This window comes from Protopterus annectens, chromosome 7.part0 (genome assembly GCF_019279795.1).
Source record: "Protopterus annectens isolate FY-2018-M chromosome 7.part0, PAN1.0, whole genome shotgun sequence".
Lineage (NCBI taxonomy): Eukaryota > Metazoa > Chordata > Ceratodontiformes > Protopteridae > Protopterus > Protopterus annectens.
In genome coordinates this window covers 333,053,345-333,069,730 of record NC_056739.1, presented here as the reverse complement: position 1 = coordinate 333,069,730, position 16,386 = coordinate 333,053,345, and the positions used below count along the sequence as shown (strand labels likewise).

General features: G+C 37.7%; 1 protein-coding gene across 2 annotated transcripts in view; it reads left to right on the top strand.

Moving 5' to 3' along the window:
• Positions 1–16,386, top strand: part of SLC6A17 (solute carrier family 6 member 17) — a 609,379-nt gene that overhangs the window by 68,411 nt on the left and 524,582 nt on the right. The window contains exons 1-2 of one of the 2 annotated variants that reach the window (XM_044076906.1): positions 2,970–3,073; positions 12,211–12,617. In XM_044076906.1, the coding sequence (XP_043932841.1) occupies positions 12,332–12,617 (286 nt within the window). In that variant the 5' untranslated portion in view covers positions 2,970–3,073; positions 12,211–12,331. Of the gene's footprint in view, positions 1–2,969; positions 3,074–12,210; positions 12,618–16,386 lie in introns of those variants that run through there. The other variant, XM_044076905.1, reaches the window with a different exon arrangement.

Below are 16,386 nucleotides of genomic sequence, written 5' to 3'. Positions count from 1 at the left end.
CAGTAAAATAGACTTATTTATAACCTCAACAAATTACTGTTGGCTCCATGAGGGTCTATTCTTACACCTATTTTTTCAGCACCTCTATTGATTCTTTTTCCACTGACCTCAAAACATCCATTCTATAATTTATGCAGACATTTTACTATTTCTCCATCAGCTATAATACTTTAATATGAGCAGTGTAAAGCACTCTACAGAATATGAGTAACAGACTAGTGACTCCCTAAAAAGATGAAGATGTCTTTGTACCCCACAAGAAGGTAAGCATACTACTCCCCTAGCTTTCTTATATCCTTAACCTATAACACGCAACCTATAGATTATGTCCTCTCTTCCAGATATGTAGGTGTCGCATTTGATCCCAGCTTAAATAGGGCCTTACACATTATCAGTCTAAAGGCTTAATTTAACTCACCCTTGTCTGGATGTCAAAAAATTCACAATTTCTCATCATTCAACTTCAGGTAGAATATGCTGTACCATTACCTTCGTATGCCTATATTACAAAAAAAAAAAAAACTTCAGGCACCATCAAAAGAGATAAGGAATTTCATGCTCCTCTCTTAAAGTGAATTCTAGCAGGCTAAATGGCTCAGTCATCTTTATCCAGTCCATAAAACCTTTTACATTAATTTCACTTCCACCTTAGCCATAGGCTGATCAGAGATGTACCTTACAAGTTCAATTCGCAGGCTAAGTGCTGGATGGCTAGACTGAAGAGCTCCCTCTTTAAGAAAACATTCCTTCTGGCACCTAAAGGATAGACACTGCCTGCCAAACTCTGTAACACACCTGTCTATAAATTTAAATGGCCTTTCTGGGAAAGAAATCTACTTGTACATACATTGGTCATCTCCCAACTACATAAACGCTTAAGGCTAAATTCTTCCTTCTTTTTTTCCATAAGCTAAACACAACTTGAACTCTTGCCTACCTCCAGGCCCTTCATAAATTCCCAGCATCCACCAACAACTTGACCTCAAATAACTCACCACCTACATAAACTTAGATTGTAATGCAAGCAACCTTAAATCCAGCTGATACTTTTGATGCATTGTAAATATTGTGCAGATCTCCTTTATCACAGTGCTGTGCTTTACATTAACTGTATTGTACCTTCAGTTACAAACTCCTTGTTTTACCAATAACTGTAAAACTGGATTGTTTTTTCTGTAATCTACCATAACTCCCAGGCTGTGGCTAAAATTGGATCTATTGTGGGTCAGTCCTCTACTCTGGATAACAAAGAAATATACAGTTTACACTGGAACATGTTACTTGCATTAGCATGTAGTGTAACAAATATGTTGTCTGTAGTATTACCTGTGAATGAAATGTGTGTGTAGCATCAGTTACCTACAGAGAACACAAGGCACTGTTTACAATGTTTCTGGCTATATGACCTATGTTTGACACTACCTCTGAAACCATGTGTTAAGACATGCCCTGCAACAGCAAGCATGATGAGTGCAAAATTTCTTCCACACAGAGCATATAGTGCATCCAGTATGCCTTGTCAAAGCAAATACATTCAGAGGCATAAGTTATCACAGAATACATACCACTATGTCCAATACTCACTGCACGCAGACACTATTTTGTATGTTTCACCTGTCAAAGGAAATGTAGCCAACATCTGCATATAGGACCTCAATGGCAAGTCTTCTGGGCTGTGTACAGTCTCTTAATATATACGGCATGATATCCTTGGGTAGTATTGCTGACACAGAGAATGCTGGACAAGGGCAGAGCCAAAAAGCATGGGCAATTCCTTAGAGGTAGACATTTTTGTGATGACACATTGTGCAACTCATGACCTTGTAGAAAGTGAGTAGGTAGTTTATCAAAATGAGTCACTGCCAAATGGGGAACTATATACACCAAGGTGCAATGACCTTAAAATTGATTATAGCAATTCCAGGGATGGAGGTGTCAAAACCCTCTGCATGGATGGTGAAGGGAGGTGTTGTCTCACAAAAACTCACTATTTAAATTTACAGTTCAACTGACTATTCTTTCACAATACTATATGACCACTTTGTTTCAGAAATGAAGGCAGGCACTTGGCAGTCTTTGCCACAGCGAGCATGTACTGCATACACTTGCTTTATTATAGGGTGATGTGCTCCCATAATCTGCACATACAACATACTCTCTTGTCAAAGGCATGTGGGTATACTACCTGACACAGAAAACATTTTGTATATAATACAGGTTGCTGCTGTACATTATGATGTGTGTAGATAAGTGTAGCATCCACTGCATAGAAGTGTGCTGTACAAAACAGAAGATTATATGGAACATGGAACATGTAACATTGTATCACAAAGGGTAGAATCTCTACAAAATAAACTTTCATATTTATGAACAGCATCCCCTTTTTGCAGGGAACATGTATATTTTTCCTTCTTGAAAGTGTCATATGTATCCACCCCCATACCTTAAAATGTGACATGAGCAGTATTGTGTGCCAGAAAAAAAAACATACTGTGCAACTTATTACATCACAGTGGGCATGCTGGGAGAAATGTTTTACTGCAGAATGATGCTGTTTAAACAGCTTCAGAACAGGGATTATGTGTCTGCATATAATGAAGCTAAATCTAACAGGAATTGTGTGTCTGCATATAACAACGCTAAATTTGAGACTCTGCAATGGAAATGCATACATAGAAAGTGGAACTTATTTAATTTGCTGAAATGTTGTCCTATTCAGTCTGACTTTTGCAAGAAGAAGCCAAATGTCTTATGACAAGATTCTCCAAGATGTACCAGCTATTGGAGAATACCATTATAGACATGCTTCTGTACAGTTCAGAGGCTGAACCCACAAGATTGGAAAATAAAAATCAGAGACGTAAAGCATTACCACCTTAAAAGCATTAAGGGGGAGGGATCTGATTTAAAATCAGTGTTGCTCATCATACTGCACGTTTCACATAGGAAGGTATATGGATTTTCTTGCGTGCTCAGTAGAGATGGGGTAAAAAGTCATTGCTTTAGAGCATCTGGTCTCTCTCTGCACAAAGGGGTAAACCTGTGGTAGTTTTGAAATGTGTAGGATGTTCAGGTAAGTAACTGTCATCTGTAAATTTTCATTTCAGATAGCATCTCTGCTGAATGCAATTCCTTCTAACCTTGAATTACATAAAAAAGTCTTGTGGTTTCAAACACGCATCCTGGTGACTAAATCAAGTCACTCCCTGCCAGGCTATTTTTGAGAGCCTTGTGTTGGTTGCTAGGTTACAGTAACACAGCTTGTTCTCACCTTCAGAGCTTTGAGGCATTACTGTTTTATAATACAGGCAATGTCCATTCCAGTGTTCTTCAATGCGTCATTCTCATTTCTAAAGAAAGTAATTTTGTCTAAAAGGTCTCCTAGCACCTCTTATTTTCAGAGACCCCTTCTTTTCTCAGCAGCCAAAAACATGGACAGTTGAGAGGACCTACTGAGCTCAGAGGAAACTATTACATGTTGCAGACTACAAAAAAGTCCTTTCCTCTAGGTTTTTCTGTGCAATACTACCAGACCTGAACAAAATGAAAAGTTATTTTAATGTATGGTTATAATTTCTTCGTCAACATAATTTTCAGGCCATCTTTAAAAGGGGTCTATATTAGATCAGTGAATGCTTAAAAAAGCGAACGCTGATTGATTGATTGACCTTATGTAAGGTCAATCAATCTCCAACTGTCAGACCAGCGATTTTTTTCCTAGGGAAAAAAAATTGCTGATCCAAAACACATACACACAACACAAGCACACCAAACAAACAGAAATCCACACACATGCACCTAAAATCTGACACCTAACCCTACACTAAACTATGTACATACCACTAACTATCCACTTACCTTAACCCAAACCCTAACGTCCATCACTATCGCACACTCACCTCACCCGCTCCCTAACCCTAACTCACCTAAACCCATCCTAACCATCACGTCCACACAATCGCACACATACCTAACCCGAGCTCTAACCCTAACTCACCTAACCCACCCTAACACTCACATCCACACAATCGCACACTTACCTGAATCCTACCTGTAACTTTCCACCACAGCACTGAAAATACCGAAGCAACAGAAACGGACAACCAAATTCTTTCCCTAGGAAAAAATTTTAGTTTCTGTTGCTTCAATATTTTTAACTTTCACTAAAATAAGGTCAATCAATCAGCGTTCACTTATTTAAGCGTTTGCTGAACTAATATAGACCCTTTAAAAGTACACATTTTGGAAAATTTTATTGTTGGTTTCATAGTTTACAATGTGTATAATCACTACAAAATTATGTTTCTATATATATGTACATGTACAATGAAATCCTTTTGTTTGACATCCTGCAATTAAAACTATTTTCAGAGGCTTGCAGTTTTTCATATGTGGGACATTTTCTTGTGCTATTAAATCAACTTACTTTACTATAGAACTCACCTATGAAGTACTTATTAAAATGTTACTGATGAATTTGAATTCAAAACTTGTATGTACTAGCATTCTGCTATCAATTAAAATCATTTAGAGCTCATCATGCATTTGTTTCAATGGCACTGATATTTTTTTTACTTATGAGTAGCAAGCAATATGATCAAGGGGCCTTTCTACAGCTTTCTTGCTGGTACTGTGTTTTGGTGATTTATTTTTATTTCTTGATCTAATGCTATGCAAAGACCGATGTATATGTGGACTTGAGACAGTGTGAAGCAATGAAAGTTGAGTTTATTCATTCTGACAGAAATTAACTTCAAGGCATGTCTGTGTTGGGAGACATTTGCCTCATTGAATTGCTGCTTCACTGAACCATAACTCATTGAAAAATAAACTAAAAAACACTAGCTAATGCAAATAATCAACACACTTGCCCCATCATGCAGAACCCATATTAATACTCACTCCCAAGGTTAATCAAGTGGGGTTTTGTTGGTATTTGTTGGCTGCGCTTAGACAAACCTGCAACTTGATGATAAACATAGGTTCATAGGTAATGATCCATTATCTTCAGAAACTTAAACATGTATTCCCAATAAGTTTTAAGTATGATTAACCCCTTGTGTTATAATTATCGACAACCCAGGAGCAGGCAGACATTTGCATGTTACCCCCGTCTGCAAGGGACAATGGTGCCAATACAGGGGTGAACTTGAGATTTACCATCCACTCATCCAGATTATGCATGAATAGAGTAAGACACATACTTTGCTTTACATGGAGAGGAAGAATATTTCACAGACGTGATATTCTTTGCAAGATGCATCTCCCTCTGGCATGTTGTATTTTAGTTGCAGAAGAAATTGAGATCTGATGTATGCCCACACAGATAAATAACATGTGTGCATGAGAGTTCCAAGTCAAAATAGACTAGTATTCCTGAACTAGAATCCATGCCTGTTAATTTGCCATTGATAGCTTGTCTTCATTAATATATAGCTGCATGTTCTATCCTGTTTTTACATTATCTGAGCCCCAGACATGAGTCTTTAATCCTAATGTATAACTGATTCCTTGTTCTGAGGCAGTTGGGATCCCAGACTGTGACTACCATGGACTCATGATCACCTTGTAATATGGAGACTAGCCTTGATTCAAGTTCAGTCTCTGGCTGTAGCACAGCATCAGCATGAGTCCTGGATGTACCACAACTTAGGCAATAAAATCATTAATTCCTCTCTCTGTGCATTTCATGTCTTAGTAGTAGCATACTAATGCATGACCATTTATTAACACACACACACACACACACACACACACACACACACACACACACACACACACACACACACACACACACACACACAGGCACTCTCACCCTCATACTTTTACTGATGTATGGCTTCTAAAACTATTTTATGCTTTTCCAGGACATATTTGCATAGACTGTTGGTGTACTGCTGCAAATTGCAAGAGTACTTAAAAACAAATGTAATCCATTCTATAGACATGCAGAGATGTATAGTGCTATCAGTGAGCTATATAGAGGTACTTGTCTAAAATTATACAAGGACCGAGAAATGTATGAATTACTGCCCCATAAATAGGTATGCATGTGCAATTAGGACTACTGTAAACCTAATCATGAAAAAGATTAGTCCCCCTGACATAAAGCTGCCCACCTGAATGCATACGACTTGATAAGACAGGATAAACATATACCTGGCATACTTCTATGAAGTTTTGATCACATTACTGCATCTTTGCATAGGGAAGTACAGCTCTACACCCCTACATAAACAAGTAACCTATAAAACAATGAAAGGTATGTGAAACTGATGCAACCATAAAACTGTGCACTGGAACACATAGGTGGTGATTGAGAAAAAAATCTACCACTGTTTTCTGAGCCAGAAGGTTAAAATTAGTGAGCTGCACTTAAGCTTTATAAAACCTGCAATAGGTAAACAAAAAAAAATATGTATTTTAATCTGCAATGTATGATTTTCAATGGCATGAAAAGATTTGTGAATTTGTGACCATATACTTTTATATATTGCATAGAAGTTTTCAAATTCATTCTGCTGAGAAATACAGTAATTATACATAGGATTTAAAATGTATAGCAGGCATATGAAGCAGACAGCTGTAATCATCCTGCCCTATTTGTACAGTGTCTGTGACTATTCCTAGGCCAGAGAACTTAAGCTGCAATAAGATTCTTTAAGGAGTTAGCCAATATCAAGAAAACAACTCACTGGCATGTAAGTAAGAGACTTGCTTAACTGCATCTATGGTGTCTGTACGGAAAACATGTAAGCTAATTAGTTGTATAAACAGCCGTAAGTATTATGAGAGTGCTATGCTGGAGTTTGTCATGTATGGGCTGATAAAAAAACTCATTCATTCACTGACACTCATGTTACTGTGACATCACAAGTTGCATCTCCTAGAAGAAGTGAAAGAATTAAGGAAAAACAAAATTCATCCAATTCTTCCACTTCTCAGGATTTTCACCAGGCAAGTCAGAGCAAACAGAACATGGGGGAGGATGACAACGACAGAACTTTCGGCAAAAAGGTCAGAATCACAGGCGGAGATGACAACACGGTCTACACCTTTAACATCTACCGATGAAACTGACACTGAAATCATATCGAATTCTACCAATGACTTTAAAGTATATAAATTTTCTCAATACCCTGTTATGCAGGAACTTGTCAACTTGCTTTCTAAAGGTCTTACACTTGTCCCAAGTAAACAAGCTGATTTAGCAAGAACTCTTATGGACTTTAAATTATATCTAAGAAAGCTGAATCTAAGGCTTACTTTTGGGAACAGTTGCTTTATTAATAATTATGATTTATTAATAATAATGAACCTAAGATATCCAGTCTTTTTAATCCTCCGTTACATCCCACTTTAGGTTTATATGAAAAAATATGTGAATTGGACTTAAGACATATACACAATACATCATTAAAAGGTTCATTCAATACAAAGAACAACATTACATCAAATGAGAGATCACTTTTAGATAATTTGAGAGCACATCACATCCATGTTCTCAAACCAGATAAAGGAGGAGGTTTAGTTTTATGGAAGAAATTCACTATGTTGAAAGAGTTAAGACATTGTTAGAAAGTGACACTTATACTAGGGTATCTCTAAATGATATTAATGGTGCCTTTTGAAAAATTAAGTATTTACTTAATGACTTATTCATTGAAGGGACCATCACTTTGGATGTACTTAATTATTTGTGTATGCCAGCTCCGAATATTCCCTCTTTCTTTGCACTTCCCAAAATACATAAAAATATTAGAAATCCTCCTTTACGTCCAATTGTTAGTGGACGAGGGTCCATTACTTTTGCTTGTGCCAAATTTGTGGATGAAAAATTGAAGACATACTTAAAAACTGAATCACAAATTTGTCGTGATTCATGGCACTTTTTAGAACAACTTAACCTTATTGTTCATGATGAATCCCTACACGTCCTTACTATAGATGTTAGGGATTTATATACTGTCATCCCCCAGGATTTGGGCTTAGAGTGGATAAGGGACATCATCATTAGTAAGGGAGCCAATAACGACAACGTCCACTTAATAATGACACTTTTAGAAATTGTCTTACATAACAATTTCTTTCTATTTAATGACATTTTTACAAGCAAAGTTCGGGAGTGGCCATGGGTTCCCCATGCGGGGAAGTTTTGCCAACAGTATTTTATGTTTTTGGGAAAGGAATTTTTTATTTGAAGACAGTTTATTTAAAGCACATGTTAAATGGTATACACGCTATTTAGATGATATCTTTATTTTATTTGATGGTAATGAAACAATGGCAGGGACCTTTGTAGAGCGTTTATCTACCATGACAGAATTTTTGAAATTTACTCATGAATTCAACAAGGTTAACATCACCTTTTTAGATGTTTTTCTGGTTAATGGTCTAACTAACAGAAGATATTTGGCCAGTGTGTATAGGAAGCCCACTTATTCCAACAACTTCCTACACTTTGACAGTTCACACCCTTTTCACCAGAAGAAGGCGGTCGTGAAAGGACAACTAGTCTGAGCGGCTAGAATGTCATCTTTGTTTTCTGCCTTTATGACAGAAGTGAATAAACTAAAGGACATGCTCTTAAAAAGATCATATCCTCTGGAATTAATAGACAACCTAATTTTGGAAGTAACTACTAAAAGGAGAAGAGGTGATTTCAAACCTATTTTAAATGGAAGTAGTGGACAAAGTAATTTTCCATCTGACATTTTAGTTCCAACACCTCAGGTTTTGATTTATAACACTCAAAATATTGGAAATAACCTGAATTTGACTGTAGAACAAACTACTTCCTTTATTACAACTTTTTCCAATACTTCTGGTTCTATAAAGAGTGTTTTGATGAAAAATTGGACTGTAATATCGACGGACCTGACAATACGTAACAAATTAGGTGAAAGGCCCAATTTCATTTTCAGAAGAGGTTATAACCTGAAAGCTCTGTTAGAGAGACCACCCCCAAAACTAGTTAGTAATCCTGGTATGTCTAAATGTGGGAGGTGCAACTTCTGTAAATATATAAAAGTGGGTAAAAGTGTAAATATAATAGGACAACAATTCCATACCTTTGATAAATATAATTGTGAATCAAAAGGGGTAATTTACTTAGCTTCTTGTGAAAAATGCGTATGTTTCTATGTTGGTAAAACAGAGAGATCATTAAAACAACGCATTTATGAACACATTTATAACATTCGTAAAAACAACCTTAATAATGCCTTAGCAAAACATATAGTGGAGAACATGAACCATTCATTTTTATTTTCTATTTTGGAACAAATAGTCCCTGATAAGAGAGGTGGCCCATGGTCTTTAAAATTAGAAGAAAAAGACCTTTTGTGGCAATTATGTCTAGCTTCATTTAACTTTCCTGGACTTAATGACACTTGTAATGTGAAATGTTTATTGAACTTAAGGGCCTTAGATAGATAAATTATTTTTGAATTAGGATTTAGAATATTTTATAACAATGGTAAAATTGTTTCATTTACCTTTAATTTTGTATACAGGAAGTGATGTCAACATTACAAACATTATTTAAAAGCTTTTTTCACTTTTTAAATTTGTATCTGATGAAGTTTGAACATTCTGTCAAATGAAAGTGCTAATATAAACATTTTTATTCAAGTAGACAGCCTACGACGTCTTTTTGTTACATGTGTACATTGTACATGTTACAGGGTTGGGAGGGTGGCCTAATGGTTAAGGTACTTGCCTTGCAAACACAAAGTGCAGGGTTTGAGTCTCACAAGGGATAATTGGCTAGGCTTAAAATGGCTCGCAAGGGCAGTTAGCTTAGTACTAATCTATGAACCTATGTATGGGCTGATGCATAGACCTGCGAGTTGTCTGTATTTATCCCTTTGACTCAGATGTATCCCAAAAAGATAAGCTACCCATAGCTATCCTATCTCCACTAGCCAAAAGTATGTAAAAATGTATCCATAGACAACTCCTGAACCATCTTATCATTAACAAACTCCTGACAAACTCTCAACATGGGTTTAGACCATACCATAGTACTTCCACTGCCTTTCTCTCCTTCACTAACGTCATAAATCAAAACCAAAACAATAATAAGCTTTCTTCAGCCATCATTTTTAGACATTTCCAAGGCCTTCAACATGGTAAACCACACACTACTTATACAAATACTGAAAAGCATGTCCTTAGACACCCAGGCTATCCAATGGTTCCAATTGTACTTGAGTGGTAGGCAACAGGCAGTCCTATGGAAGGATAACCTATCCACCCTTCTACCTATCACTCTTGGAGTCTCCCAGGGCTCCATCTTAGGATCCCTTTTAGTTTCTGTATTTATTAACGATCAGCATAAGTTCATCCCAGACGCTGCCTGCATTCAGTACACAGATGACTCGACTCTTATATGCTCAGCCACATCCCCAACAGAGTTGCAGTCTTTATCCCAAAATGCTTTTAATATAATTGAAAATTGGTTTGTTAATCGCTGTCTCATATTAAATCCCAACAAAACTAAGTTATTGCTGTTCTCCCCATCTCAAAGTTCCACTGGATCGACCTTCACCATAAAATCTAACAATGGCACCATTATTTCTCCAGATCCCTTGACCAAGCTCTTAGGTGTAATAGTTGACAATAACCTTAAGTTTCACTTGCATATTAACCATACGATTAAAACAGTTAATAAAAAACTTGGAACTCGCTACAAGATTAAGCCCTTCCTAACTCCTCTAGCTAGGACTGTTATTGCCCTCACTCACCTACTTTCTCCCCTCCTCTATGCCTCCCCCTTATTCACAAACATGAGTAAAGCTGACTTTAACAAATACGCTAACTGCTATAATCACATTGCCAGATTTGCCACTGGTACAGCCTACAGACCCCACCACTGTCTCAACCTTATTCAACTTGGGTGGCTTGAACTACCTAACCTATTTAAGGTCAACCAACTAGTTGTTGCCCATAAGACTCTCTACCAGCCCGAATACACTCATGTTCTAAAAAGCCTTATCACCCCCTACCAGAACCTCAATTCTCTCCAATCCGCCAACAAAATGTTAGTGTACATTTTCAAAACTAACAACTCAGCTGGGGAGGCTCTGTTTCACAAACTCTGTTGGCAAAACATGGAACTCACTTCCTGCTGACCTAACATCTGAACCCTCATTACTCCAATTCAAGAAGCATCTTATACAATTATTTAAAACATGATGGCTATGTCCTTGCATTACTCCTAACTTCCACCCACTCAACTGTGTGCCTTTTGAGGACTTCTTGCCTCTAAGTGACTGTATCTTGTTATCTGGTTTATAATTCAATAGCTTTGCATTAAATTGTGTGACCAAGTGATGGTAAAGCCTTAAAGAATGTATGTCTGTATGGAAATTGTAAAAGTGATATATATGTATAAATGATAAAGTTCTTTGTAGTATGTGTATATAGTATATAGTATGGAGCTTTTCTCCCCAGGACTCAGCTAAAAATGGACATATATCCAGTCAGACTATCCCGGTCAACAAATGTAAAATAAATAAAAATAAATAAATACTGTTTAGAACTTGTCATTTCTTTTAGTTAAGAAATATCTACAAAAAAAGTGTGGCTGTAAGTTTTTCTTTTCCATCTGTCCAAAATGATAATTCTCCTTTTACTCTGTTCAAGTTCATCTCTCTGAATATTCACCTCATTCTTAAGTATTTTTATTCATTCACTTTTAAAAGCTTGTAGCTGATTGGCTGTTTATTAATAGTATGTATTTAATTGCTAAGAAAGTATTTGCTGCTAAATGGTGAAAAGCTGTTGGTATCCACTTCTAACAGGCCAGACTGCTCTATTACAATTTACCATTTGTGCTTATTTGGTTTCCCCGAGTTAGGTAATTGGGGGTGGTAGGAGTTTACTACCATGAGCCAGGACAGGAAGCTATAGAGAATATTACTAGCCTTCCATGGAAATCTGTGTGTGAAAACATGAGTTTATTGGAAGTACAGCCACTGTTGACATATTAGCACTGAAAGGCACTAAAACTCAAAGGGGGTGGTGAAAAAGGGGTCTGAGGGACTAGGCCAATGACTCTGCTTATTAGGCTATTGGTATGATGCCTATTCTTGGGTATGGATGGGGGTAGGCTCATAACCAGAGTAACAGTTCATTTAGGTTGCAGAGGAACAGTACGATGACATGGCTTTGCTGACCTGATTTCCTCTTATTCTCTTATTTCAGAGACAACAGAAGAACAGCTTGACTAGACCCACTTCCCAGCACTGGAGATTAGTAAGACCCATCACAGCATCCTACCATCTGTTCTCACATATTTATGACAGTGTTGGCCTGAGACACCCAGATGCCTAAAAACAGCAAAGTGACCCAGAAGGAGCACAGCACTGAGCATGTGACTGAGTCTGTAGCTGATCTCCTTGCTCATGAGGAACCTCTGGACTACAGGAACAGTTTCCTAAATGTGGGCGGTCACCCAGGCCTCAGCAAAGGATTAGATGATGACCTTGATTCTGGAGAGGAGAGACCTGCTTGGAACAATAAGCTACAGTACATTTTGGCTCAGATTGGATTTTCTGTTGGACTGGGTAATGTGTGGCGCTTTCCCTACCTCTGCCAAAAGAATGGAGGAGGTAAGCAATTCACTCTCCTTTCATATTTTACTTCAGATGAGATTTAGTAGCTAAATTGACAAGACTGGAAAGAGTAGATCCTTCAAACTGTGTACCAAACTCAACAAAAAAGTATTAAGACATCTTCAGAACTAACGCAAGGAGTTGCATTAGTAGCTTTAATTAGATTCACTAAGATTACCAAGTATCGATAAGTGCTAATAACTGCATTAAAATGAAGGCTTTGCAAATTAAATGTACATTTTTTTGTTTTACATCACATGACTGAATTGCATGATGTAGTATTTCTCTAAGCTGGTTACTTGTTTGTCCTGAAGAGGAGATCTTGTTATATGAACAGAGATGTCCATGCTTAACTTTTGTGGGGGTTTTGTTTGGTTTTAATAAATGACATCCTTTTAAAAAACATTTTTGAATTATGTGTTTTATTTGTGGATATTTAATAACTCCCTTCTCAGGAGGCTGGATCTATTGAGTTTAAGGGATGATCCTAAAAACCTTATATGTTCCTTGTTTATCTCTGATTTTATTTAATTCTTCAGTCCCATATTGGTAAGACATCCATATACTGTTTTTCACACTGACAAAATGTTAGATCTCAGGCACTGTCAGTCATACTGACTTTACCAATTCTGTATGCTTCATCTTATTTTATTGTACAGTTTTTATATTTTTGTTCACTGTTTTGTAGTCATTTATGTTTTAAGTTCTTATAGTTTAATTAGAATAAGTTCAGAACTTTCTGAACCCCTTTTCCCTTTTAATACTGCTATAAACCAGACATTAGTTATAAAATCTGCATATATGTCGGATAATCAAGAAGAAACATTTTTACCAACCAATTAACACTGCCACATTTTCACAAGTTGTAGAAGCAGCTGCTTTAGTGTACTTTAGGATTCATTGTGTTTATGGAACATATTTAATATTTTAATGTACAATGGAATACATTTACAAGTATATTCCTTACAATTTTAAAATGTTGGCATTTCTATAAACCTATTACTGTAAGACATTTGCCACAAATAAAAACATGTATTAGTGTGTGCATGGTGGTGAAATATCTGGGTCTGGTCTTTGCTTGGCTTTCTGAAGCTACAAATGCTGTGGCCAGCAGACCATAGACTACATTATCACAGATGTTCGATTGACATTGGATTTATGTTTTGATTACAGTTGTGGAAGATGCTAGAATTTTTTTTGAGGTGGGGCCCCTGCAAAGACACATTAAATTTACAACTGTACCCTTCCTAATTGTGGCAGTTTAATGGGGAGGTGAAAGTGTGTGGCAAGTATATTATGAGTTATCTGCCTAATCTTTGATAAAGGAGAAGTCGATTCATTTATTCCTTAAACTGAAAGTCAAGTACTTGAGCAACAGCATTGTGGGAACAACTATGCCAAAATGTCATTATCTGCTAAAGAAAGGGACTTATTCTAAGGGGGGATTCTATTTCATACAATATAGCCAAATCCTCATTAGTTTTTGCACCATCAGTATAGTTACTAGATAGCTATAAAGTGTCAAGTGCTTATTTAAACTATTGTCTTAGAAAAGGAATTGCTAGAAAGGTACACTGATTTGAATGTCAGTTATATCAGAACTTCAAAAGCTGTACATTAAGAAATAGCTGCAAAATTATTGGAAACTGAATCCAGAATGATTGTGTGGATCTTCATGTTCAAATACTGGCATAGATTAAGGCATATTCTTTACATTGTACTTGTTCAGTTACCCAGACATGAGTTGAAATTAAAAGGGAGAGGAATTGAGATGGGGCTGAGAATATTTTTAATTATACAGAGTAGTAAAAACTTGTAAAAAAAAAGTCTGTTGTTGTTATGGTCAGCAGAAATGTCAGCAAGATTCCATTAGGCATATAAGCAGAAAAATAATTATATTTGTCTGTTTCAACTTGATCTAAACAGAAAATGGATCCTAAACAGGCAGCAACTTACTATGCTAAGTACTCAGTACTCAAAAGTATCTGAAACGTTTCATAGGAGTTTAGGCTAATGGCTCTAGAGCCTTTACAAGCCTTGCCATGTTATACCCATGTTCCCTAAATGACAATGGTTCATAGGTTCTTACTAGGCTATCTTCCCTAAGGCATTTATAAGCCTAGCCAGAGTGTATGTGGCTTACACCACCCCTTAGGATGAGAATACTACGCCCTTTTATGGTTTAGTTTACTATGCCTCTGTCTAGTAGTGACACAGAAGTGACCCCTGGGGTAAACCTACGATCTCACATCCATTTGTCGAGATTTCTCTTGAATAGTCAGTGAGGGGCTCTGCCTAACATGGACTGGGATTCTGTTCCAGAGTGTAGGGAGCCTCTGGGTTATGAATCTGTCCCTCCAGCACGTCCTATTTATTTCTGTGTTGAGGTTTAAGTCACTTGTTCATGTGGCTCTGATGGATTTGGATTTTCTGAGGTGGAGCATGTCCATTAATTCATTATTGGACATGGCCTTGTACGTCAGGCACAGATCACCTCTGAGTAGGTGGTATGTGACTAAATACAGCTGGAGTTTTTTCAGTCGGGCGGCATATGACATATGTTTAAGACCCTTTATCCTCTTGGTGAGGAACTTTTGGGGTCTTTCCAACTGCTGCAGGTGTCGGGTGAGATACATCCCAAATGGGGCATTGTACTCAATCATTGGCCTGATAAGAGAAGACTACAGGGGCACAATGACCTCTCTTGATCTAGATGTGAAACCCTTCATGATAAGGTGGGCAATATAGAAGGTCTTCCTAACCACTTTGGCAATGTGAGTGTCAAATGAGAGGTTACTGTCAACATGGGTCCCTAGGTCCCTGATTACCTCTTCTGTACTTAATGGATTACCGCCTATGTGGTAATTTGTCGGCACCTTGTTTTTATCAAAGGGTATGACTATACATTTTTTGGCGTTCAGCTTAAGGCCATGGCTCTGGCACCAATTATCCACTTCTATGAGGCCTCTCTGAAGGATGTTTGTGTCCGCTGGAGTATCAATTATGGCGCCCAGTTTGCAGTCATCTGCGAACTTTGTCAGCCACAATCCTCCTATGTTTGCCTGTACCTCAGAAAAATAAATGCCGAACAAGAGGGGTCCCAGGACTGAGCCCTGTGGGACACCGCTTGTGACTGGCTTAGAGTCTGACATAGCTCCAGCAACTCTGACCCTGTGGGTTCTGTCCTTGAGCCAGTTTGCAACCCATCTTGTGACATATAGGTTTACATTTAAGCTGGTGAGTTTGTCTATGATGCCCGAGTGGGGTATTGTGTCAAAGGCTTTTGCAAGGTCAAGGTAGGCTGTGCGAACTGCCTTACCCTCATCAATGGCTTTAGTGACAGTTTCAAAAAAGTCGACCAAGTTCAAAAGGCAGGATCTGCCCTTGACAAAGCCAAATTGGGTAGGATCCAATGTCTGTAGGTCCCCAATGTCTTTGTTTATGAGTTCCATAATGATCCTCTCCATAGCTTTGCAGACCAGGCTCATCAAGCTTATGGGGCGGTAATTTCCAGGGTCCGTAGAAGCACCGCCTTTGTGAAGTGGGACCACTGTTGCCATACGCCACTCTTTGGGTACGTATCCTGTAGTAAGGCTAAGATTAAACAGCAGCCTTATGTGTGGGTTTAGTTCCTCTTGGAGTTCATGTAGCACACAGCCCGGGACACCATCTGGTCCCATTGATGCTGTGTTTTTAGCTTTAGAGAGGGCGGCTCTCACCTGGGCATCTGAGATGTTAGGGAGGCTACACTCTGCTGGGATAGTTA